The sequence below is a fragment of the Leptinotarsa decemlineata genome, unplaced genomic scaffold (genome assembly GCF_025532065.1).
Source record: "Leptinotarsa decemlineata unplaced genomic scaffold, Ldec_3_MD MMD2_tig00026328_RagTag_RagTag, whole genome shotgun sequence".
Classification (NCBI taxonomy): domain Eukaryota; kingdom Metazoa; phylum Arthropoda; class Insecta; order Coleoptera; family Chrysomelidae; genus Leptinotarsa; species Leptinotarsa decemlineata.
The window spans coordinates 33633100-33660103 of record NW_027412688.1 but is presented as its reverse complement, the minus strand read 5'-3'; the positions used below and the strand labels follow the sequence as shown (position 1 = coordinate 33660103).

The 27004-nt window shown below is 35.3% G+C and overlaps 1 protein-coding gene and 1 long non-coding RNA gene across 2 annotated transcripts in view; one reads left to right on the top strand and one right to left on the bottom strand.

Annotated features, from left to right (window-relative positions):
* LOC111506700 (synaptotagmin-10) overlaps positions 1–27004 on the top strand; it is a 119154-nt gene that overhangs the window by 52766 nt on the left and 39384 nt on the right. Inside the window, exons 6-7 of the mRNA XM_074181964.1 lie at positions 6086–6240; positions 6373–6541. Coding sequence (XP_074038065.1) covers positions 6086–6240; positions 6373–6541 — 324 coding nt within the window. The remainder of the gene's footprint in view (positions 1–6085; positions 6241–6372; positions 6542–27004) is intronic.
* On the bottom strand, positions 8613–16787 carry LOC141485467 (uncharacterized). Its single transcript, XR_012467225.1, has 3 exons — positions 16610–16787; positions 16467–16523; positions 8613–8806 (listed from the first exon to the last, which is right to left on the bottom strand). It is a non-coding gene; the product is annotated as an uncharacterized lncRNA (long non-coding RNA).

The window sequence follows — 27004 nt, the reverse complement described above, 5'->3', positions numbered from 1 at the left end:
ATCAACAACATGGAAAGAATGTGTCGCGACAAAATGTTTTCGATTTATTTGCAAAATTTCGCGCAACTGGATCTGTAGCAAATAAAAAACTGCAAATCGAATCACCAGTAACAAATGAGGCGACACAAGTGGCAATTCTGGGCCATGTTGAGCTTTACCATACTTTGAGCTTGAGAAAATTAACATTTGTTTCCGGGGTGTCACGAACTAGCATTCGGCGTATTTCAAAATCTCACAAAATGCATCCTCACAAAATTAAATTAACGCAAGAACTGAATGAAGATGATTTCGATCGACGTTTGCTATTTTGCGAGTTGGTTAGTAAACGAGCGGTGAAAAATCCACATTTTGTTTTCAACATTCGCTTCAGTGATGAATGCTCTTTTTTTCTGGATACACAGTTATTCGCCATAATTGTCGCTATCGAGCTGATTCAAATCCTCACATTTTTCCTGGAGTGCATACTCAACGTCCACAAAAATTAAATGTATGGGCTGGAATTTTCGGTGACCGTATTGTTGGCCCATTGTTTTTAGAATGCAATTTAACGGAACAAACGTATCTGGAGCTTCTGGAAGATACTAAATCTCCTTCTCACTGATATTATTGAAAATGACCACAATTATCGGGTGGATATGTTAATATTTCAACAAGATGGGGCTCCTCTGCACTATGACTGATCAGACTTTTCCGGATCACTGGATTGGGAGGCGGGAAACTATCGAATGGCCACCACGATCACCATACCTTTCGACGTTAGATTTCTTTCTGTGAGGTCATTTTAAAAGCAAAATTAACTGTACTCCTCCTGCACCAATCAAATCACAGCAACGAATCACAGATGAATGTCGCCAAATCACTTCACAAAGTTCGAGAACGTTTCCAGCAGAATCTCTATTATTGCATGGAAGCTGGGGGTGCCCACTATGAGCATATGCCTAACATGAAAATGAAGTAAGTAACTTCAACTCTGAATTTGATATGGTTCGTCCAAATAAAAAAATGTACACCGTTGTTTACAGAATTCCAAGATCTTTCAAACGATGTGCGACTCGCCCCCAGTTTCCTATTGAAATTCTAAAGGTTGTTCACCGCTCTGCTCCAGGGTTGAAGTGACGACGCTGTAAATGGGAAAAAAACTCTCCCCCTCCCAAATAAAATCGACCTGTCTAAGCGTTTTTTAGGATTTGCAAGATTAGTACCCAAAACCTCCATGTCAAGTTTTCGATGGCCCACATTGTATATATAGGTATGATATCTACATGAAAATGAAATCTGTGTAACATTTTATAAAGAAAAATTATTCTAGCAGTTGATATGGAAATACTCAATCAGATATTTACATAATAATTATGACACCAAAGTTGTGTATGAGTCTAATTGATTTCGAAAATAAAAACGTTAAAAAATTCCATTATATATTAAAGATTTTTTAATTAAATCAAATTGTGTATTATCGAACGAGAGTAATTAATGGAATTGTGAGTTTTCTTGGTTTGATTATAACAAATGAAAAATACGTAATTAAGAAGGGTGTGGTTGATAACGGTGGTATATCTCGTCGTGTTTTTTTAATGCACTGTTTGGAACCTTTGCTGTAGTAATGAATATTACTGGAGTTTTCTCCCAAAACCAAAACGTTATTTTAAACACCTCGACACGTGTTTCGATCACCAAGAGGAAGATTAAACAAAGACTTTCCTCTTGAATAAAAGAAAACAACAGTGATACTCATGAATACGTTTAATGTAAATTGCGTTCACTCATAGAAATTTCAAATATTTCACCGGAGAAAATTTTCAGAGAGATTTGTATTCACTTTCACTTCATATTATTCATAACCAGGCAAAGTTTGTGAGACATTGGTGCCTTCATTGTTCGATTATATATAGTGATTCCCTTCATGGTCCTTGCCTAACAAGTCATTATCAAAACAAAATTCAAAAGATATATAATGGAATTGACCAATACTGGATAAAGATCCATAACTAATCTATTCAAAAAACACTTCATTGTGAGATTTTTACTAAACAGTTTCACAAAAACGTAACACGTGTTTCGTCATACAACGGCTTCTTCGGGACACGCCCAATTACTTTCGTGCCTATTGCCAACCATTACAGTTGATGAAACAGGTGAAAATGATTCAACAATTGAATTGAACCATCTCTAAATATCTTCTTTAATTAGAGGTTGACTACTGCAAATAATAATTTTCTCCTTCAAGCCTCATATTCGGATCCTAATAAGGAATTGTCGAACGATAATATTATTCACATCGTAGCAAAGTAGTAAATTTCGTTCTGCACTAAATTCTAATTTGAACTCTGAGGTCTGAGCCAATAATGGGATTTTCACGTGAAAAGGTTTGCATGCATCAGAAAGCTCGCCTTGCAGGATACTCTGACGGGAGTAACGATGCTGAGTTGAGCATCCCGCCGCATTCATTTTGAGCTGTAAAATGGGTGGTATTTGCATCCAGATTTATGACTTACTCGTATTCGTGTAGATTTTTCGCTCATAACAGTTCATCTTCCTGGGAATTCTATCAAAAACTGAATATATTCAGGAATCAACAAAAATGATAGCTTTTGTAATCGTCAACAACATTCATGGCATGTTTTTCAATGGCACTCAGATATTACGGATCATTTCGTCTGTGATGAATCTGAATTCAATTATCGGATACATATTACTGAAAAAAGTAGATATAATGCTTTTCCTATCTTTGAATTTGAATAAAACAAAGTTTGGGTGAGATATAATTGAAATGTCCGCCACGGCTCCTTTCGGTGGAGCGCACCGGAAACGTCCAGTTTCCCATTACTCTGGCACATAAATCGAGCTGAATTTGACCGATGTCATAGGTGATGTAGCCACTGTGGTTTGTGGCTCATTCGCATACATCTGCGACTTGAGGAAACCCCACAAGAAAAATTCTAACGGGGTCAAATAGCGTGATTTCGGTGGCCAGTTTACATTACCCCCCAAGTGAAATGACCATGCCCTCAAGTCAAGTCAAAAATATTTATTGGTTTCCAAAAATATTTACAAAATATTGTGAATGTGTGTTGTTTTGTGTGGGGCCCAGCTATAGGCATATACCTCTTCAGGGTTAGTGGGTTGTATATGTAATGATGTCTAGCGTAGTGTTGTTTTAGTGTCATGTGTTCCTTTCGTTTTTTTAGCCATTCCACTTGTTCCGTTAGAGTGGTCCGAGTCAGTTGCAGTAGTTGTTGGGGTTTTTAGGGTACGGGTTGTAAGGCCGGGGGTCATGACTTCAGTTTTCAGCTCGTTGCTGGACGCAGCTAACCGCTATCTGATTCCAAGTGGGTATTCCTCTAGGATATCCTGGATCTGCTCCGGCGGATCTTCCATTGTTCCCAGGAGTCTCGCTGGGGGAAACGGAAGCTTCTACCTAAGAATCCTTCTGAGTCCTCCACGAGGAGTCCACGGTGTGGTCAGCGAGTTGATGGCATCGGTGTTACTACTGCTCATCGTTCAACCATGTTCTCAAATCACTCGTGCAGAATATCCATGAGCTGTGTTGCACGTAGTGCCCTTCTATTGAAACCACATGTCGGTGACCAGATTATCCAATTCAGGCCGAAAGAAATTAGTGATCATCGACCTATAGTACCCACCATTGACAGTGATGACCTGGAAAACGCCTTTTTTGGAAATGTATTGGACGCTCTTGGATGTCATGTGGACAATAATTTGGCAATATTGTTTATTCACGTAGGTATCTATCCCTCCAGGAATTGACCTCATCGCTGAAGATGATTCTAATGAAACCACATCAGATCAGTTGTCAACTGCTCCGAATCCTATTCAGCATCGTTTTTATGTCGTTTTCTATGGTCGTTTAACGTCAGTTTCTGGGTCAAATCCAAGTTATGGTCTTCAAAAGATCGAGTCCTCCATTATTGATTCAATGAATAACAGAATATCCCTTCTTTCAAGTAGTTTTCTTACCTAGAATCATTTATTCAAATAACCTTCAATACATTTGATTTCATCCAAACGGAGCGGCCAACTGTCATGAGCCCAAGTATTCTTTCGCCGTACCGGAGGTTCCGGTGGAGAGCATTCCACTAGTGCCAACGGTAGCTCTTTCCCAACCTAAAGTTCATTAGTATATCTGATGGTCAGCCACATACCTTCTTCCTGGAGGCCTATGCATGTGTGATGAATATATGGCTTTTCACGGAAATGCAAAGTCTAATTCAGAGCTTGGTTGATTTTTAATGATGTCACGTATGAGATATCACCGGGAAAGTGGTTACAATAAAAGTGGTTGAGAGTGTGTGTTTTGTGTGCAGTGTGTGTTATTCGTGTGTGTGTGTGGTGTTCAAATCGTATTATGTTGTGATGTCCGATTCAGGCTATTCGCCTCTTTCCTCAAAAATGTCCAGAGTCCCCCATGATTGCGAGGTTGGTAATGATGCGCCCAGATGCTCGTGATTTCCCCCGTTAGTGAACTTTCCGGTAGGTAGACTTTGTAGAATTCATAGGAGAGTCTGTAGATATGATTCGCAATGCTTTCCATTCCAGATAGTTTCAGTGAGTCTCTGATTCGAGTGTATCCGTCACAGTTGGTGATAATATGGAGAATCTTGTTCTGCATCCTTTCGAGTCTCTGAAGTTGAGACTTCTTGAGGCTGCGAAACACTGGCCAGGCGTATATCATTGTTGGTCTCATTATCAATTTATAGATCAGCAGTTTATTTTCCATGATTAGGATAGAGTTTCTAGCTATCAGAGGGTGGATTTCCTTGGCCCCTGCACCTGTCCTCTGTATAGCTGAGTTCGAATGTTTATTTGAATCCATTCGCCTGTCCAGTATTACTCCAAGATATATCGCTCCTCTATTCTTTTGTCTCCCTCTCGCAGTTCTTCTAAGACTTTCACATCTGCGAATTTCCTTCGGAAGTTCACAAGTTTTGTCTTAGACGTGTTGAGAGATATCCTATTCTTCTCTGGATATGGAGTGATTTTCCTATCCAGGTGGGTCTGAATTTGCAGCCTCGCTTGAGAACTGATGGGCATATATAACGGTATCATCCGCATACCTGGCCACATTCGTTCTCTCAAACATACGAAGATCCCTCGTATATAGCGGGTATAGGTGGGGGGGACAAGCACGACCCTGCGGGACACCTACCTCTATTGGGTACTCAACAGATCTAGCTCCATTTACCCTTACCTGAGAAGCCTTGCCAGTCAGATAGGAATCTACAATGTTTACCCCTAGCAGCTTGCTGATCAATCCATCTATCCAGACCTTGTCGAATGCTCTCTCCATGTCCAGCAGGACCATAACCATATTACTACCCTTGTGGAAGGATTCCTTTATCCCGTGGACAATACGGACCACCTGTGAGGTGGTGTTTCTGCCTTCTTTGAATTTGAATCGGACCTTCGTGGTAAGTTTCATCCTTTCCTCAAGGCGAGTGAATCTTCTGAGAAAGATTTCATCAAAGGTTTTTTGACGACTGCGCTCAGGAGTGAAATGGGCCTCTTAAATGGTAACAAATACTTTCGAAGTTTCGAAAGCTAGTTTGCATACCAAAACACATGTTACAGTTTTTGTAAAACCTGTTATACTGGAAAATATTTCAGAGATTTTATTGGTCCTCGTTGTAGATGTGCGAAAGTTCAAGATAAAAACTTCATGTCTGTCAGGTCCTCGCTGCTTAAATCCATCTATCGAACGAGTCGATGCTGGTGATTTATTATGCACCTCATGCCCGTCTATTTTTTACAATCTCTATTTCACAGTCCATTTCAATGAGGAGATTCTGTGATCAAATTCGAAACCCAGCCATAAAACGGCTATGAAACGCCCAAGACTAGGTAAAGAAGGACTGAGTTGACTAGTAATCATCTTGGCAAAGGTCAATAAGTAGTAAAAGAGGATTTCAACTCCCTCGGCATTAAATGTTAGTTGTGAAGTTGTGTAAATTGTGAAGTATTATTTCCACCCCACCCATTCAATTAAAATGAATATAGGATTTTCTTGGTATATTTTTTTGGAAGTGTCGAAGTCACTAATAGCATATTTCTTACTGAATTGTTTCAGGTATTCGAATCAAGAGATTTGCCAGTGAAAGACATGAATGGTAGCTGTGATCCTTATGTGAAGCTGTATCTTTTTCCTGATAGGAAAAAGAAGTATCAAACCAAGGTCCACCGCAGAAACCAGAACCCAGTATTCAATGAAACCTTCATATTCAGGTTAGTATTCGACATTGAAGAGTATTCTTCATGAATGTAGATTTAGATGCATTGCAGGAATAGACTCTGCTTATTTATGACATGAGTGTCTCCTTCTCCTTAATCTTCAGTATTCATTTCATTATTTTCCAGTGTGATGTATGAAGAACTTCGAGATAGATATCTGCAATTTTCTGTGTACGACTTCGATCGCTTTTCCAGACACGACTTGATTGGACACGTTGTATTCAAAGGACTATCTGAAATTGCCGAGCTTCACCAAGAGGTTGAGTACACCATGAATATACTGTGCCCTCCAAAGGTGAGTGAGCTCAATCTATATTTTCCGTTAAGATACTAACTGATACAGAAATTATATAGAATTCCGATTTAATCTCACCGATATCAACTTCCTAGAATACTTCCGGAGAATACAAATAACATTTTATTTCTATTTCGGCTATTCAGAAAAATTATGGATCTAAATATAATGATCTTCAAACATGACTCAACCTCTGACGGAAGCACCAAACTCTTACGCAGGTTCGGAATGATGAACACTTCAATCTAGCAGACCACTATTATGATCTTCATGCAGTCATTGTTCACTGTGGTTCTGGCGTTGAATCTGGTACGCATTGGTCAAAGATAAAACGGACTGGTTTGTGTTTGACGATAGTCTTGTCACTAAGTATCGATGTCTTATAACTGGCCACTGGAGGCACCCTACATTTTGTTTTATGAAAGAGAGGACATTGGCAGATCAAGATCTTCAGATGACGTGGTGCGGCAGGATTTCCGGGTTTTCCTGCAGCTGAAAAAGCAAATGCGCCACTGAAGTCGCCCCGGAGCGCCAATTGATTTTTGTTGTTGTTTCATAATTTCATGATTTGTATTACTTCCTTCTTTACTATCATAATATATCACATTCGAAGGTGACGGAAAGTAAAGGAAAACCTTCCTCACCCTCTATATCATCATTCATATAATGAAATTATCGGTCCATTTGTCTGTACGTGTGTGCGCGTTAGTCTCGACAAGGGTTTGGTTCATATGATAAAGACGAACATATTTACTGAGGATACACTACAAAAACACACTTTTGTCTATTTTCCACTATATTTCTTCATTGTTGACCGGTTTCGGCTATTACACCATTTTCAAAAAACCTGTCGAATTGAAGTTGGCAAGTTGACTTGGGTGTCACACCAATAGGTGTTTCCACTTATGTTTCGCTTGCGTTTACGCAGCTATTTTTATCAAGTACTTTCGTGGTTTTTCACATTTTGTCTTCAATCGAGGACCGCCTGCCCGGTACTGACGATGCCCAATAAGCTGAAACAGCTGTATACCGGTGGCTTTTAAATTGAAATCAATATGGGAATAATCAAAAAGTGCTTATCTATTTATTTTTTGATTTTCATGGAATTATTTCCCAGCAGCCTGATGCATTAACTTTTCTAGATTTCATATCATTTCTAGAAACATGTGGATTCGTTTTCAGATGGCATTTCAGGTTAGCTTCCCAAATTTCTGCTACCGCAGTTGTCGGTTGATTGGTCAAACCACCAACACTGACATAAAAACTTGGCAAGTTGACTTGGGTGTCACACCAATAGGTGGTTTCACTTATGTTTCGCTTGCGTTTACGCAGCTATTTTTATCAAGTACTTTCTTGGTTTTTTCTCATTTTGTCTTCAATCGGGGACCGCCTGCCCGGTAATGACGATGTCCAATAGGCTGAAACAGCTGTATACCGGTGGCTCTTAAATTGAAATCAATGTGGGAATGATCAAAGAGTACTTATCTATTCATTTTTTGATTTTCATTAACCTTTCTAGATATTGTATATATATATATATATATATATATATATATATATATATATATATATATATATATATATATATATATATATATATATATATATATATATATATATATATATATATATCAATGTAGGTTACAAAAAGGATGACAGAGGATGACAGCACGACCAGCTGTCGAAAGCGCTCGCAGATAATCAAATAGAAGTCATAGAGCTTCAAATCGTTTTTGTAACTTACATTAATATATATATATATATATATATATATATATATATATATATATATATATATATATATATATATATATATATAGTTTTTGAGTTCTCTTTTGAATGTGATTTTTTACGTTATTTCCTTTAGAATTTACAAGTATACATTTCTAAACAAAACTCTTCGATTCACTCATTATTATTTTTCGACCTTCTTTGTTTCTCATCGCACTACTCTACTCGAGTGTGTTGTATGCAGTTTTTGTTGTATTCTCAACTGTTCAACGTAAGGCTTTTGTTCGTGAATCGAGGAAATAATAAACAATCCAAAATAAAAGATTTCATTGCTGTGAAATTCTTCTAGAAAGTTTTCAGTGGTACAAAAACGAATCAATTACAGAACTCATACTTCTTTATTGCTCATTTCTGGGGAAAGTTGCCTGTCGAGATCCATAACTTCCGAACTTTTTGTTGCTACATTGAAATGAGGCTGAGTTTCTCCGAAGTTGTCAGAAATTGAAATCTGGCCAGTTCCACTAACTAGATTATCTGTAAAAAGAATGTATTTCTTAGGAGAAAGTAATTAAAGTTCAGCAAAGAGATGACCAAGTTGTACACTAATGAAAGCCGGCAACTTTCCCTGGCATCAACGAAATTTTTTTGTGAGTAATTTGAAGATATCTTTTGAACGGATAATTTGATTGGGATGAATTTGGGGATCAAGGGGGTTTTTCAGGAGAAATATCATCGTCCAATATCATCGTCATGACGAAGGATATTTTTCTATTTGAAAAAAGTGATGACGTGACATTTATTTATGTTCGGGAAAGCTGTTTGTTGATGACCAACCATCTATAATATCTAATTCGTTTTGAAGAATCTGACTGTCATGAAACTATACTCATATGAATCGCTACACCAGTGTACCGCCCTCTTCAGTTATATTCTTGGCGAATATACTGCATCCTTGACTTTGAACATATTCATACATATTTTAAAACTGTCGTACATTTATCCTCACCTAAACGTCCACTGCATTTTTAATAGAGCTAAAATTTGCCATGCCGACATACCGCAACAATATTCTGAAGCTGTGTATGTGGATATCGTTGCCGGGTCCGCGGAATTCATATGCAAAACTGTGATCCACGTAAACCCCAAACACCGTTGACAGGGATCAACTGAGCTCGAGATGTTTCGATACCGTAAGCTTTCCTTCCTTTTCTCCGTCTTCTTAGACAGGGATGGCGTTGAAATAATATCATTTAAAGGGGTTCACAAAGTGAGTTCAGACTCCTTAAAAAATATTGGGTGAATTTATTTCAGGGTGTCAATTTTGAAACTTCCCAACCTCAATATCTTCCTTTCAGTAAACAATATGAGAAAAAAAGATCATTTTTTTGTCCAGGGAAGACTTTTGAAGAAGAATATCCATTAGCCATCTACCCCTGGGAGAGGTAGACGTTACCCTAGAATTTTAAATGAGAAGGGGATCAAGTGGCATATCATTTTGTTTGGTGTTCAACTCTGCTTCCAATGGTACCCTGACTCATTATATTTTGTTGAGCATTTAAAAAAATAGCATTCTAAACTAACAGGAGTAATTATTAGTACGCCTATTCAGAGATGCATGGTTTGACCAGGACTGGTGAGAATATTAGGTGTTACCGTTCCAACCCTTCATTGAGAGCAACATTAGCCATCAGCTCCAATTTACATCAAAAACTAGGGTAATAGTAAAACTTAAATGAGATGAATAAAAAACACTTTTGTCTAAATACCACTGATAGATTTTATTTATTCGACCGGTTTCGGGTTTGACCCCATTATAAAGTATAAAACTGAAATTTGAAATATCGTTTACATTGGAATTTTCAGGTATGCTGCAAGGACAGGTATTTGAGAGACAGGTAGTTGGGCTAAGCAAGATGCCCACATTAAAATTCCACACTGATAATTCTAGGGGTTGTTAAACTTATGAATTCTAGAGAGGAGACCTACATAAATCGAGTTGCTTGTTTAGGGGTATATATTTCTGGTTTTTGATCGATTTTCAATTTCCATGGCCTCTAACAAATTCATTCTTTCTCTTTATTACATATGTGTAGGATTTTGAGATTATCTTCATTTATTTTGTGGTTTGATTCTTGAAGATGTTCGTACATTCATAAATGCATAAATGCACTCAGCAAAAATTGCTGAGTTTATTTTTTTTTTCAAAAATGGATATCTACTGTTGCTATTTCCGAAGGATTGGTTCAATTATCCAACAACCGACTGACACCACAATGGCTTGCCTTGTATTTTTGTTAAAACAGAACAAAAAACAACTCATCAGAATTAGAAACATTCCAAAATGTCCTGACTCCAACCCTGCTTCTACCAATAACCGAGACACAATTGTTTTCCCGTCTTCCGCACCGTCATCAATTCGATTCAAATTTCTCATGCATTTCTGGTATAGACTTTCACAATGAGGGTATTATGTGACACTCCTCATCAAACTGGACTATCTATAGTCCTTTTGTGATGTAATGACGCAGTTATTTTGAAAACATCTCTGAATAATCGCTATCAATGAGAAACACTGGAAATTGATTTGATATACTCGTCAATGAAATAAAACAATACCATGGAGTTTCAGGTAGTGACATAACATAACTTTCAACCAACGTAATAATGAAAATCAATGAGAAAAGATTCTGCCGATTTTTGATGTGCCTTTTAATATTTTGTTAAGAAGACCTGAATATAAAAAGCGAAATCAGCTATTAGAACTCGGTCCAAATAACACGCAACACATATCTGATTTCGAAACTCTGGAAACAACAGGGTGGAAACACAAAACCGATTATTTTTATTCTCATGCATTATTTTCAAAAAGAAATAGTAGAAATTTTCATCAGAAAGTTCCTCTCCAAATTGTATCCAACAAATCACTGATGTGTGTACAAAAGTGAAAGTATTTCTCAGAAGTTTTCACTATTTTTTGGCCATTCATGTCTAGCAGTGAGGATGACAGTGCTCCATGTGAATGAAATAATTGAGAGCAAAATTAAGACTGAATTATAAAAGTATTCTTCCCAAGAAGATAAGATTACTTGCACATCAGTTTCCCAGAATCGCGAGATTCTGCTTCAGCATGGTCAGCGGTTCACATGGGAACGGGCGATATAATTACATTCCCCGATCCTACCGACTGTGCCAAATATAACTTTCTATAAGTTTTATCCCAACACCAAACCGTTTTTTTAACACTTCGACACGTGTTTCGATCACCAAGTGATCATCTTCAAAAGGAAGATCAAACTTGTTTGATTTTCAGTTTGGTGTTGGGAAAAAACTCCAGTAATATTCCTTAACGAATGTTTGGAGTACAAACTGAATAGGAAACAGTGTTTTTATATAATCCAATGAACATATAAAAGTAGTTCTTTCTAAAGTATTTTTTCTTTCGTGTAATTCAATATTTATAGGGAAGTATTTATTTCAGACACAGAGAATTTTTTTCCTCCAGTTTGTTTCTGACAGTTACTCCATTACATGATTCACACATCGTTGACAAAATTCCATTCCCAAAATTATTAGGTTTTTTTGGGAAACTTCCACATGTTTTGTGAAAAGTTGGAGAACTAAAAATCAAAATCCTTCCATTCCCAAAAAGTAATCTCTCCTAAAAGAATACCCCTTCAAATTCGAAATTGTGATCTTCCCGAACTATATAAACTGTCCACGAGTTGTGAATCAACTCTCTATAAATTATTTAAGAAATTTAACGAAATTATTTTCTATCCATTTCGTACTGAAGATGCTTCATTGGTGATGGATCGTTTACTCCATAATCATCAACGATTTTCACTAAGACTGATTAATCTTGAGAAAAGCAACTCAATTTGTCACCCAACTAGACGGAGTCCATTATCAATTTGAGAATTTTTCCACCCGTTTGTGTCAACGGATTAGCAGTGTTGAAAGCGTTCTTCAGACTGCAGTCGTGAAAGTTAATAGCATGCTTTGCAAGAAAGCGCATTAAGCTGAGAACCACAAAGACATCTGACAGCTTTCGTCGCCAAAGAAACCTAAATTGCCTCTAATAAACTTCGGATAAGACTTTCGTTCGCTTAGTAGATGAATCGTTACAAAAAGCTGAAAGTGATTGTATACATAGTTCTATCACCCGTATCGTTATTCTGAGATAGGGGTTTGCTAATGACTTCTATTAGTCAAGATTGATATTCACTTTTTTGGAGTTGACTCTAAACTAAATAATTCGATAGAAGAGAGAATATTCCTTTTCATCACAGGCTTTATTGAAAATGTAATTTTTCAGACTTTCCACTTCTCGCTTTGAATATTAGAAATGGAAAACTTTCTCAAAAAAGTAATGAAATTTTGAAATAAAACTGTCCCAAATAGATATCTGGGATGTTTCTCAACTACAATACAAAACTTCTGATGGTGATTCGTTATGTAACTGAGAAGAAAGTTTTATAAATAGATATTCAAAGTTACTTCGTTTCTGAGATACAGAGCGTTGAATTTTGGGAAAATTGTATTCACAAAAGAATATAAAATTCTTCAACCGATTTGAATGGAGTTCAGTAGTTATTTGGAATGAAAAAGAGTTCATTTAGCTCTCAATAGATTGAAATAATCAGTAGTAGGGTCTCAGTAGGCACTACCATCAATAATATGATAAAACAGTTTGTCTCCGCATTGTTTTCTATATTTTTCTTCCAATCAAACAACTAAGAATACAACTTTTTGATCTTCTGCGTTTTCCACATATGTACTTTTTTCGTGAAAAAAATAAAACGCCACTTTAACTCATTCTAAAAATCATCCATGGAATACTTGAATAGATTTATTTGTTCAGCAGGTGCAAAAATAACTGAAGTATTCCTTGAGACATTCGATTCTTTGAGTTATCCACATATAGTGCAGATAACCCTATAAATAGAAATCTAGAGTATTCATATCAGGACTGCGAGCTCTCTAATTCTGAGGTCCTGCGTATCCAATTAGGATCGGTAATGTCGAAATACTGATGTGTAAAAACACAAAATGATCTGTGGCCCCGTTGTGCATACACCACATACTAAATTTTCAGTCCGGGTACACTTTCTATAAAAATGGGTTAATGATCCTGCTAAAAGTCCATGTAGCATTCACCTGTTGGTGACAATTAGGAAGACAATTACGTTGTCACCCAAACGTCAGCAAAAATTGTTGCTGCAAATGATTTTCTCTAATATCGTGTGGATTTCAATCTTCAGGAGATGAAGAATACAGTCTATCTGCTGGAGACGCCAACTTGGTTGGTGGAACGCCCATCGGGAGAAGTGTTACAGTTCCGGTGTTTGATAACAGATTTGTAAAACAGTAAGTACTTGTTGAGTAACACGATTTTTGTTTTCTTCAATGAGCAAAAGAGGAAAATATAAAATCAACTCACAAAGACCAAAACTACCACAATCATAAGTTCCTTCGCCAATTTATAGTCCTGTCTTTTTGTCGAAAGCACGTGTGAGGTCTTCAGAAAGGCAACGTGTTTTCATGATTCACCAACTCCAATCACCAATTCAATCGCCAAATTATAGACTCAATTTTTGTCGAAAATACGCATAAAGTCTTCAAAAAGATAACGTACCTTTTTATGATTCGCCAAAATATTCAATTCCACTCAACAGTTCCTTCGCCAAATTATAGCCTCGTATTTTTCTCAAAAGTACGTATAAAGTTTTCAAAAAGGAAACGTGAATTTTCATAATTCGCCAACTCCAATTACCCATCCATTCGCCTGATTATAGTCTCTATTTTTGTCGGAAGCATGTATGGGGTCTTCAAAAAGCAAACGTTACTTTTCATGATTCGCCAAAATATTCAATTACAATAACCAGTTCATTCGCCAAATTATAGTATCATATACTATAGTCAAAATCAAAGATGGTGTTCCTTAAAAGGTAATGTAACTCCTCATAATTTTCGAATACACCATCTGAAACCATTGTCTTAGGTGGAGACTCAAAAATCATGACGTCTGTTTTTATAGACCTTTCTGGAGATTTTCACCCTCCACAGTCTGAAAAGAGCCAACTTTCCAGTTTATCCTAATAAGTTCAGAGTAGTACAAAGTAGTACAAAGAAAAATGTGCTCTTTATCAACACCTTGTCGTATTCAATAATTTTGCCTATCAAAAAAGAGCTAAGAATTTGTACAGATTCTTATCTTGATGTTTCTGAGGCCAATACCTACCTCTATTTTCAGCATTGACTGAAAAATCAGATTGAACTCACAATTTTTTTTTCGCTCTATTTCATATTCAGCCTCTTCAACAAATTCCAGAGGAGTTTTGCAATGTAAAGTTTATTAATGTTGCTTAACTTTTGAAACATTCGATGTAGCATAAGTCTATTGCAATTCTACCATTATTTATACCTTTCTTTCAAACGGGTAGAAAATTACGATCCATTTCTAAGAAGCTATTTGGAACACACGTTTTTCCAGATATTAGAATAAATACGGATTCTTTGAGTTGATGTTTCGTATCTAATTGTCAATTTTTAATGTCTTGTTTCATTCCACTCGATGTTCACTGTCTGATGTGACAACATGTGTTTTGACAATTCAATTCTGTTCGATTATCTACTCCTGATGTTATCTTGATGTTCATTCTCACGAATTTCTGAAGATCTAGAAGTTCCAGCAATATAACTTCCACCACAAGAAAAAATACTCCATAAAAACAATTTTTCCTCCGTATATGGGTTTTGTATGTGTGATAGAAGATCTTACTATATTTCTTCAATTGAATTATGTTTTCAGATCGTAGAAACTGGTGAAAATCCACAGAAGCGTCAATTTCCTCAATAGAAATGACTTTTGTGTGATATTTTATGGCTTTTTTGTTGGTATTAGGTATAACGCACATTTCAGCATGCAAATATATGTGAAAGGGAAAATGTTTAATTGTTCATTGAGAAAAAAAATATATTCCTTTTTGTACATTCATACTTCCGCTCAGAAATTCCTTTATCCACGGTATAGTCCCAAAACTGATGTTTAATTTGAGTCTCTTCAAGTAACGGTTCAATATCATCCATCTCCATTCAATAAACCCGCCTTGATATTCCTGTCATGAAATTTAATAACTTTCTTTGACACTCGAATCAACAAAGGATCTCCAGAAGCCTCTCATTTTCCTGGAAAACTTATCCGGTAAAGATTGTCTCTGATGAACTCCCCAACGGAGTTTTGTTCAGGTGGTGATTAGATCCCCAAGGGAACAACTTTCAAGCTAATCATGAAATGTAGGCTAGCAGGTGTGTGCTAACATATTAGTTGATGCGAAAAAAACATTTCGACTTTTCACATGGCTCTGACTTAGGTATGTACGCTGACTTAGATATAGTCCTGTCTTTTTGTCAGAAGCACGTGTTGGGTCTTCAAAAACGTTACGTAAGTTTTCATGATTTGCCACTTCAATCACCAATTCAATCGCCAAACTATAAACTCACTTTTTGTAGAAAGCACTTACGGGGTCTCCAAAAAGGTAACGTACCTTTTTATTATTCACCAAAATATTGAATTTCAATCACCAGTTCCTTCGCCAGATTATAGCCCCGTCTTTTTCTCAAAAGTACGTATAGAGTTTTCAAAAAGGTAACGTAAATTTTCATAATTCGCCAACTCCAATCACTAATCCATTTGCCTGATTATAGTCTCTATTTTTTTCGGAAGCATGTATGGGGTTTTCAGAAAGCAAACGTTACTTTTTATGATTCGCCAAAATATTCAATTACAATAACCAGTTCATTCGCCAAATTATAGTATCATATATTATAGTCAAAAGCAAAGATGGTGTTCCTTAAAAGGTAATGTAACTCCTCATAATTTTCGAATACACCATCTGAAACCATTGTCTTATGTGGAGACTCAAAAATCATGACGTCTGTTTTTATAGACCTTTCTGGAGATTTTCACCCTCCACAGTCTGAAAAGAGCCAACTTTCCAGTTTATCCTAATAAGTTCAGAGTAGTACAAAGTAGTACAAAGTAAAAAGTGCTCTTTATCAACACCTTGTCGTATTCAATAATTTTGCCTATCAAAAAAGAGCTAAGAATTTGTACAGATTCTTATCTTGATGTTTCTGAGGCCTATATCTACCTCTGTTTTCAGCATTGACTGAAAAATCAGATTGAACTCACAATTTTTATTTTCGCTCCATTTCATATTCAGTCTCTTCAACAAATTCCAGAGGAGTTCTGCAATGTAAATTTTGTTAATGTTGCTTAACTTTTGAAACATTCGATATAGCATAAGTCTATTGCAATTGTACCATTATTCATACATTTCTTCCAAATGGGTAGAAAATTACGATCCATTTCTGAGAAGCTATTTGGAACACACGTTTTTCCAGATATTTGACTGAACACGGATTCTTTGAGTTGATGTTTCGTACCTAATTGTCAATTCTTAATGTCTTGTTCCATTTCACTCGATGTTCACTGTCTGATGTGACAACATGTGTTTTGACAATTTAATTCTGTTCGATTATACTCCTGATATTATCTTGAGGTTCATTCTCATGAATTTCTGAAGATCTAGAAGTTCCAGCAATATAACTTCCACCACAAGAAAAAAATACTCCATAAAAACAATTTTTCTTCCGTATATATGGGTTTTGTATGTGTGATAGAAGATCTTACTGTATTTCTTCAATTGAATTATGTTTTCAGATCGTAGAAACTGGTGAAAATCCACAGAAGCGTCAATTTCCTCAACAGAAATGACTTTTGTGTGATATTTCATGGCTTTTTTGTTAATATTACGTTTAACGCACATTTCAGCATGCAAACATATGTGAAAGGGGAAGTGTTTAATTGTTCATTGAAAAAAAGAAATATATTCCTTTTTGTACATTCATACTTCCGCTCAGAAATTCCTTTATCCACGGTATAGTCCCAAAACTGATGTTTAATTTGAGTCTCTTCAAGCAACGGTTCAATATCATCCATCTCCATTCAATAAACCCGCCTTGATATTCCTGTCATGAAATTCAATAACTTTCTTTGACACTCGAATCTACAAAGGATCTCCAGAAGCCTTTCATTTTCCTGGAAAACTTATCCGGTAAAGATTGTCTCTGATGAACTCCCCAACGGAGTTTTGTTCAGGTGGTGATTAGATCCCCAAGGGAACAACTTTCAAGCTAATTATGAAATGTAGGCTAGCAGGTGTGTGCTAACATATTAGTTGATGCGAAAAAAACCTTTCGACTTTTCACATGGCTCTGACTTAGGTATGTACGCTGACTTAGATATAGTCCTGTCTTTTTGTCAGAAGCCCGTGTGGGGTCTTCATAAAGGTAACGTAAGTTTTCATGAATTGCCAACTTCAATCACCAATTCAATCGCCAAATTATAAACTCACTTTTTGTCGAAAGCACTTATAGGGTTCTTCAAAAAGGTAACGTACCTTTTTATTATTCGCCAAAAGATTAAATTGCAATCACCAGTTCCTTCGCCAAATAATAGCCCCGTCTTTTTCTCTAAAGTACGTATAGGGTTTTCAAAAAGATAATGTAAATTTTCATATTTCGCCAACTACAATCACCATTTCATTCGCCTAATCATAGTCCTTCCTTATTGTCGAAAGCATGAATGAGGTCTTCAAAAAGCAAACGTTCCTTTTTATGATTCACCAAAATATTCAATTCCAATTACCAGTTCATTCGCCAAATTATAGCCCCGTCGTTTTGTCGAAAGCACGTATGTGGCTTTAAAAATGTATCGTAAGTTTTAATGATTTGGCAACTCCAATCACCAATCCAATCGCCAAATTATAGATTCGCTAACTTTTCATAATTCGACAGAATATTCAATTACAATAACCAGTTCATTCGCCAAATTATAGTATCATATATGTATATTATAGTCAGAAGCAAAGGTGGTGTTCCTTAAAAGGTAATGTAACTCCTAATTTTCGAATACACCATCTGAGACTATTGTCTTATGTGAAGACTCCGAAATCACGACCTCTGTTCTTATAGATTTTTCTGGAGATTTTCATCTTCCACAGTCTGAAAAGAGCCAACTTTCCAGTTTACCCTAGTAGGTTCAGAGTAATACGTGCAAAGAAAAATGTGCTGTGAAAATGTATCAACACCTTGTCGTATTCAATAATTTTGCCTATCAAAAAAGAGCTGAGAATTTGTACAGATTCTTATCTTGATGTTTCTGAGGCCAAAATCCACCTCCATTTTCAGCATTGACTGAGAAATCAGATTGAACTTTTCCTTCGCTCCATTTCATATTCAGCGTCTACAACAAATTTCAGAAGAGTTTTGCGATATGCATTTTGTTGATATTGTTGTTTAACTTTCGAAACATTCGATATAATATAAATCTATTGCGATATTATGAGTCTATTGCAATATAAGTTTATTGCGATTGCACCATTATTCATATCTTTATTCCAAACGGGTAGAAAATTACGATTCTGTTCGATTATTTACTTCTGATGTTATCTTGATGTTCATTCTCACGCATTTCTGAAGATCTAGAATTCCAGCAACTTCCACCACAAGAAAAAAATACTTCATAAATACAATTTTTTCTTCTTGTATATGGGTAATGTATATGTGAGTGAAGATAATATTGTATTTCTGTTTTATAGGGAGTCCAACTAAATTATTTTTACAGATTGTGGAAAGTGATGAAAATTCCCAGAAGGGTCAATTTCCACAAAGGAAATGACTTTTGTTTAATATTCCTCGGCTGTTTTGTTAATAAAACGTATAAAGTCCGTTTCAGTGTGCGAACTTATGTGAAAGGGAAAATGTGAAATTGTTTATTTTTTCTACATTAATACCTTCGCTCAGAAATTCCGTTTTCCACGGTGAAGTCCCAAAACTGGTGTTCAATTAGAATTCACCGGTTCAACGGTTCAATTCCATATATCTCCATTCAATAAACTCGCCTCGATATTTCTGTCATGAAATTTAATAACTTTCTTTGGCACTCAAATCTACAAAGGATCTCCGGAAGCCTTTCATTTCACTGAAAAACTTATCCGGCAAAAATTTTCTCTGATGAACTTCCCAACGAACTTCTGTTCAGGACAACGTTCAAGCTAATTATGAAATGTAGGTTGGCAGGTGTATACTAACATATTAGTTGATGCGTAAAAAATCTTTCGACTTTTCACGCGGCTCTAACTTCGGTATGTACACTGCCTGTTCAAAAATTAGGGTGAATTTTCATTTTTCTTATAATAAAATTATTTAATATAAGAATATCCCTTATGAGTAAGGATTGAAATGAACCAATGTGTTCCTGAAATGAAATTTTGTTAGTTACTTCTCAAAGAAAACATTTCATTAACACTTTTGTATACTTTTATAAAAACCTCATCTGAAGTGAAAAAAACGACTTTATAGTATATTCTTCCTTTCCAATTTGTATAGTCACAAAATAAATCTCAATATGGAACTATTTCTCGGCCTTATTTTTAAGGCCACATTCTAATAAATCTAACCTCTAGCCAAAAACTACAGGCTAGAAAGTTTGTATTACAACTCAACCTAGGGGGGCAGGGTAGGCGAACCTTCATGCATTAACGTGCAAATTTTTCCTTAAGAATGTTTAATGAGGTCATAGACGTGTAATGAAATAATTTTGACTTTCTGATCATTTGAAAAATAATAAATACTATTGAAACTCTTCATTTACTACAAGAAGGGACATTTTGCAATGTTTTTATCACACGCGTATTTGAAATTATTGTAAAATTAGTGTAACTTCTGTCGTTGTAGGCTAGATGACAAATAACTCATATATTAGGATTAACAACTTGTAAATAGAAAGACCAATTCCACATTTGCAAACCATCTTTCAGCAGAAGGACATGAGTTCAATCATGAGTACGAGGTATTACATTTAGAAGAGAAGAGTTTGAAACTTAATCTTCTAGAATGTTTAAAAATCAATAGATTCAGGAATTCGGGTAATTTACTGAATTATCAATTAGAACTCAATAACTCTTCGTTACTGAATATATTTTTTCAAATGTGAAAATGGAACATAAGTGCAGGTAATTTAATTCGTTAGAAACTCAGGTAAAATATCAGCTACTTAAAATTCAGGTACTTCGTTTACAGGTACTTTGATTTCAGGTACTCCATAAACTATATATATATTTAGTATTGAATGTGTAGAATTAGTTGAAAGACACGCCAGATGAAGCCATTGTATGGCGAAACACGTGTTGCGTTTTTGTAAAACAATTTAGTGAAAATCTCACAATAAAGTGTTTTTGGAATACGTTAGTTATGGATTTTCATCAAGTATCGGCCGATTCCATCATATATCAAAATCGTTCATATATTTTTTCAAGTTTGGAAAATACTTGTACTTTCTTGTGAAATTATTATTATTATCCTGCAGTTTAGCAATAATTGTTTTGTTTGTCTCGTGAAGCTTTACGTTTAATTTATTTGAATGTTGGCATATGTCTGTGAAAAACATCATTTTTGAAAGCCATAACGTCCAACAGCTGTGGGTATTGTACGTACGTATTATAAGTACGTTCCCGCGACTCAACCCGAGAACATTATTATACATCAGTAAGCCAATATACACCGAGTTGGCTTCTTCATCCAACAATGCATCGAACTTTCGTTTGTTCAAAGCCTGTGATAAGATGAGGTTGACTATTTTTGAAACTACCGCCATTACAAAACTTACAAAACTTCTCTGTTCCGAAGAAGCTTTACCTACAATGTCTTCAAGCTTTATAATGAGATTGACCCATCACTTCGTACTATGAAACTGTATTTATTCCGAGACAAAATGAGAGACAGTCTCTTGGCCAAAGATGAATAACCCAATGTTTCCACAGAAAATATTTATACAATATTTATTTATACTGCAATATTTTTAAAATGAAAATAAAAATTATTTCCATGCGAACAATTATATTTACAATGTTTATATAAACTGGGGTTGAACTAGAACTTTTTCAAATTGTTTTCAACTCCATTTTGCAATTCAGTTTTTATTATTATTATTTTTATATGTATATATGTGTGTATATGTATGTGTGAAATATTTTTTAAGTTTATATTGAACCATGTAATTGAACTAAATGCAATTAAAAAATCTTATTATTATTATTACATTATCAAGGAATATTAAACGACTCTTGGCACACAAGGCTTCTTGATGGATGAGGCAGTGGAATTCAAGAATCGAATGTCCTACGTTTGTTTGAAATAAACTTATGAAACCATTATTTTTACCCACCATACTTGGAGCAGCACCATCAGTTGTTACAAAAACATTTTTTTTTTCAGCAAGCGAATTTTTAACTACCAAACACTCCGTAGCGTAGGATCACTCGCGTTAGATCGTTGTAAAATACTCATTCAACCCATTTTTTCTTAGTTCATAATGAATTTCCTGATCGGTGACGTGCCCAAAATTTTGTGTCGCGTGCCACTGGTTCGCCATCCCTGAGGGGATAGCATGTATTACATAGAAATATTAAAATAATTACCTAGTATACATTGAGAAGTGGGTAGTTCATGAATCTCTGTAAGATTAACAAAAAAAATTAAGGCTATAAATTTCAAAGTAAATATTAAATTTCTATTCAGCTTAAATGATGTGAAATATCTAGCAAAACATACACAACAGTGAGACAAAGTGAAAACCATATGAGCATGGTATAACATGAATATATTCAACGAAAGTCATTTTTTGTGGAGGAAAATCAGTTTTTTATCGACCTTTTTTTTGGGTATTTATTGCCTTCCACAATCTGCAAATTATAAAAATCATAATGGAGAACTTTATACAAGTGTAGAAGGGCAAATTTTTTAGTTTACCACAAGCTAAAAACCAAACGAACTCACAAACAGCTCCACAAATTCAACAACATCCAACTAAACAATTACCGACTCAACATCCACCGACACCTTTCACAACTTACATTCCAAGACTTTCTGAAAAAATAAGACGAATTGGAAATAGGTATGATGTTAGAACTACTTTCAAAACAAAAAATACACTGAGATCTATACTCACATATACAAAACCCAACAACACTGAAGAAAAAACAAAAAATTGTATTTATAAAATACCTTGTTCTTGTGGTAAAAGTTACATTGGTGGAACCTCAAGACCATTGTAAGTGCGTGAAAATGAACATCGAGATTATATAAAAAATAGACAATTGACAGGATCAGAACACATTTTAAAATCAGATGGTGAACATCGGGTGAAATGGAATAGGACAAGAATGGTTACCAATCAGCCAAGAGACGTAAGCTAAAAGAATCAGCGTATATTCTCATGTCTGGAGAGAATTGTATCTCGAATAGCTCCTTAGAAATAGACCGTACTTGGCTGCCCATCTTGAAGAAAACTTTGGATAGTGGCGAAATGGCAACAGACTGATATCGGAGAGTACCTTGTATTACATCGAATGTTTCAGTTGTCAATCAACAACATTGACATAATTTCATATTTCAAAATTTCTCTGACATCTGTCGAAGAAGTAAAGAAATAAGCTATCAAAAAAGGAATAACTGCGAATATATTCGAATTTTTCATCTATTTCTGAAGACGGGGGCAGATTTTGGCCTCCGAAACGTAAAAGATAAGTATTATTTCTCAATAATTTTTTTGATAGGCAAAATTGTTGAATACGACAAGTTACTGATAAATAGAAGATTTTTCTTTGTGAAAAATATCTTGATTTTCACGCAGTAACTTATCGGGGTAAACTAAAAAGTATGCCCTTCTGAACTTGGATAAAGTTCTCCACTATAATTTTTATATTTTTCAGATTGTGGAAGGTAACAAGTACCAAAAAAAAATAAAAAAAGGCGATAAAAATTATCTATCCAGAAGATAGCACTGGACATGGCGTTATATTGTTTGATAGAGTTGTAAAAAAAGACTACGAGAAAAGCAGGCTGTCGAGTGTTTCGTGTCCTTGAATTATTCTGAGATTAAAAAGTTTTATATCTTCCATAAATATAATTTGGCTTTTTGTATATGAGAATTCCATGTGTATTGACAAGTAGATGGAACTGCCAGGTTTTAGCAATCGGTAACCAACCTGACTCCTCGAACTTGGGGGATATATGGTCGAATTTTCTCACACCATAAGAAAGACGAATGCAGTTGTTTTGTATTTTTTCGTAAGCAGACCCGTAGATTATATCGCAATATGCTAATCTAGACAATTGGAGGGTTTCGCAAAGTTTCAACTTCAATTTCTTCCACTCAGTTCTATTCTTCACACTAAACTTGTGAATGAACTTTGATGCTAAGCAGCTGAAACTGTGAGCATATGTTCAAGACGAGTGTACCAACATGAAAAAATAAAGACATCGCTAATCGAATGTACCTATCCTGCGAAATTTGAGCACCCATCTAATTTTTTTAACCGTCCACTATAAAGATTGAGATGAAGACAGCCGGAAAGCTTTTTCCCATAAACTGATTCCTTCTTCAGGATTCTTCCCAATTATTTTCCTGCTTCCTTCATTTTCTGTATGTAACATGTTGAAGTCCTTCTGAAGAACAACCAATATCTCGTGTTTATTCTCTAAAAGGTGGCAAACATAGGTTGAGTCGGCTTCCTCCACCTTAAAACATGTTCGTATATTCTTGTTTGAAATTCATTGAACCACTTTCTATATAATCTTTTGGTCACAATCCACATGTCATTTCGAAGGCTCCTGATTTGACATTATGACAATGTAGGCATATATATTCTGCTAGTTGGTTAAGGTCATTAGTATCATCCATAATCACTTTGAATTCCTATGCCAAAAAAATACGTTCACATCTCACCTTTCCAATGAAAATTCCAAGATTGGGTGTGAAAAAAACACATAAACTCACTGTCTGGATTGAGTTACATTCCAGACAGTTCATCATTATGTATTCACCCAAACCATAATCACTCCCAAATCAACATCTGTCAAGATATCGATAAACCACTGCTCGTCCATTAGATTTGCCAAAGCGATTTCGAGGGAACACCACTCACCTAATCATTTTCCAGCTGCCAACCTGTTGAAACACGCCCATCGGATAATTAACCACCTGATGCAGCAGTTCGGCCGCTCTGTCTGGGCTTTGCGAGGCGGTGTTGCCACATCTCGCAACGTCCAAGGTCAAAGCCGAACGCAAACAAGTGGAGAGCGCATTGTGAAGGGTAGAAAGTGAGGGTTGTTCCAATTTCAGCTCGAACAGTCGTTGGGAAATGATCTTAATTCGACTAATTGTTCGATTCAGATACAAGGATTCCAATTGTTGTGAGAGGTCGATAGATATGGTGTATATACAGGAACATGAAGAAGGATTTCTTGGAAAAAATTTTCTTGCTTCTCTACCATAAATCGGAAAATATGGAAAACCTTTAAAAAAAGGCAGAGATAAAATAAATACAATAAACACATTTTATAAATGAGAGCCACCAAATCCTTCAGATTGAACCAGAGAAAAAAAAACATTTTGAAATAACAAGTTTCATAAAAAAATTTAATTGAATGACGTAAAGTCGTAACATTATAAAAGAAATGAGTACTTCAACTTGTGACGTTGACCAAAAGAGTCTGATGGGGTGATAAAATGAGTGTTTTGTCCCGAAGCTTCGAAGTACACCATTGAGAATAATAGAATGTTCCATGTAAGTGATGTCGTATATCAATACCCCTTCATATATCACATTGTGTAGAGTACCTATGGATGATATCTGTTTTAACTTTATAACGAATGTTTGTTGTTCAAATCGAATGAAAAATAAATGATTTCCGTGTGATTCACTGTTTATATAGAAATAGTAATTTTGCTTGGGTCTTTTTCCGTTCAATTCAATACTCATGTAAAAGTAGTTACGAATGAATTCGTTCTTTCAGTTTGTATCCGAAAGAAATTTCTGTGTATGATCGACGTATATTTATAGATAGTTTTCATTGCAGTTATTTTTTTTCTTTCTCCCTTTGGAGAAGTATTTTCGATGTTTCTATTCCATTTTGTTTCTCCATTCAATGGAGTCAGAAAAAAATCAATTTGAATTATCTCAACAAATAAAAATGGGATCGGTTGAAGCTATCAAAGTTACCAAGCTACCAACCGATTAGAAATATGTTGACAAAATCTTTTCTCATGAAAATTTCATGTTGATCACATGAAGAAGTGAAAAAATTATGCCCATTCGTGAATAAACCACGTGTTTTCTTCGGTAAATAATTGTTTTGTACTGATATTTCAATCCATATTCTGAGATAGCTTCAAAGAAATAACCAAAGTAACAAGGCTGCAAGTTAAAAGTTTTGGAAGTTCATTTACCATTTCTTAATTATCAAGTTCAAAAATGATATTTTTATCTCTGTGATTTTAATAATTCATCTTCAAAACCAAAAAAATTCAATGTGTAGTGAGAATGACTCATCACTCTTGTCGTAAATGAATTTTACCGTTATCAATTATGTGTTGTCTTAGCTTCTCCTAGAGCACCTTTTACATAAAGTGTCTCTCATCTTTTTTTTGTGTGAAACATCTGTACCCGCACGTAAAATCAATTGGTGGCGTGTCGACGCATGCCGTGGCCACGAGTCGCCATGCGCAAGCGACTGTGCGATTCCCTTTCCACTGATTCGGCGTTTCGCTATTTCTCTCGCCACACTGAGTTCGGATACTTATAGTGTATACAGTTGTGTTCACTACAGTATACATAACCTGTGTTTTACTAAATAAATAATTTTGAAAATTCAATAAGAATGAAATATGTCTGAAAGTGATAATTCAGAAAGTGAAAGTGAGCAGCCTCCTGCAAATAAAGCAAAATCACACTACAATACACCATCAAGTCATCAGAGGGTTCATTATATTTTTATTGTTCATGATTAAAGTGTGCATTTACCTATGCACTAAGTCAGCGTATATGGTATGTCTCAACAGTCAGTAAATGTGAAATCTTGGTAGATTGAAATCAATACAATTTTAAAAGCATGCAATATTTGATTCCGGTTTCATTCGTATGAAAAATAATGCACTGAATAACAGGTACATCAAAAAATTAATTCCTCATTAAATTTTTCAATGATGGTGGAATTCATATTGAAACATTCATTATTGATACTTATGATTTAGGATTTTTTTCAATATATTGCAAAAACTAGCCTAGATTCTTGAGTTTACAAGTAGATGAATGCCACATTGTATATTTTAATTACATACATTTTGGAAATATTTCAATACCCAACAATCATCACAGAGGTTACAAAATATTTTTATTGAAACTGGACGTCACCAAGATCAGTTGCACACAAGATTTATGTAAGATTTTATCATTTTAATAGTATCAGAATATATTGATCATGATGTTATGTCCAATACTTCTGTAACATGGTTCAGTTATTTTGTCATAGTCTACCATCACTCTTTATCTTTGAAGTTTGTGTGCATATATTTAGTAACTATAACAGTTTTTCAACCAGATCTAGCATTCATAAACATGACACAAGAATGAAAAATCAGCTGAATATACCCTTTTCTAGGGTCCAATTATCTAAAAAATCTCCAAACTCACTAGGTCCTTTATTATTTAATAAATTACCAGAATATGTAAGAGAGAGTCGAACCTTAACATGTTTTAAAAAATGTCTTGAACAATTTTCAATTGAAAGATGCTATCATAAAGTAGATCAGGCACTATAATAAGT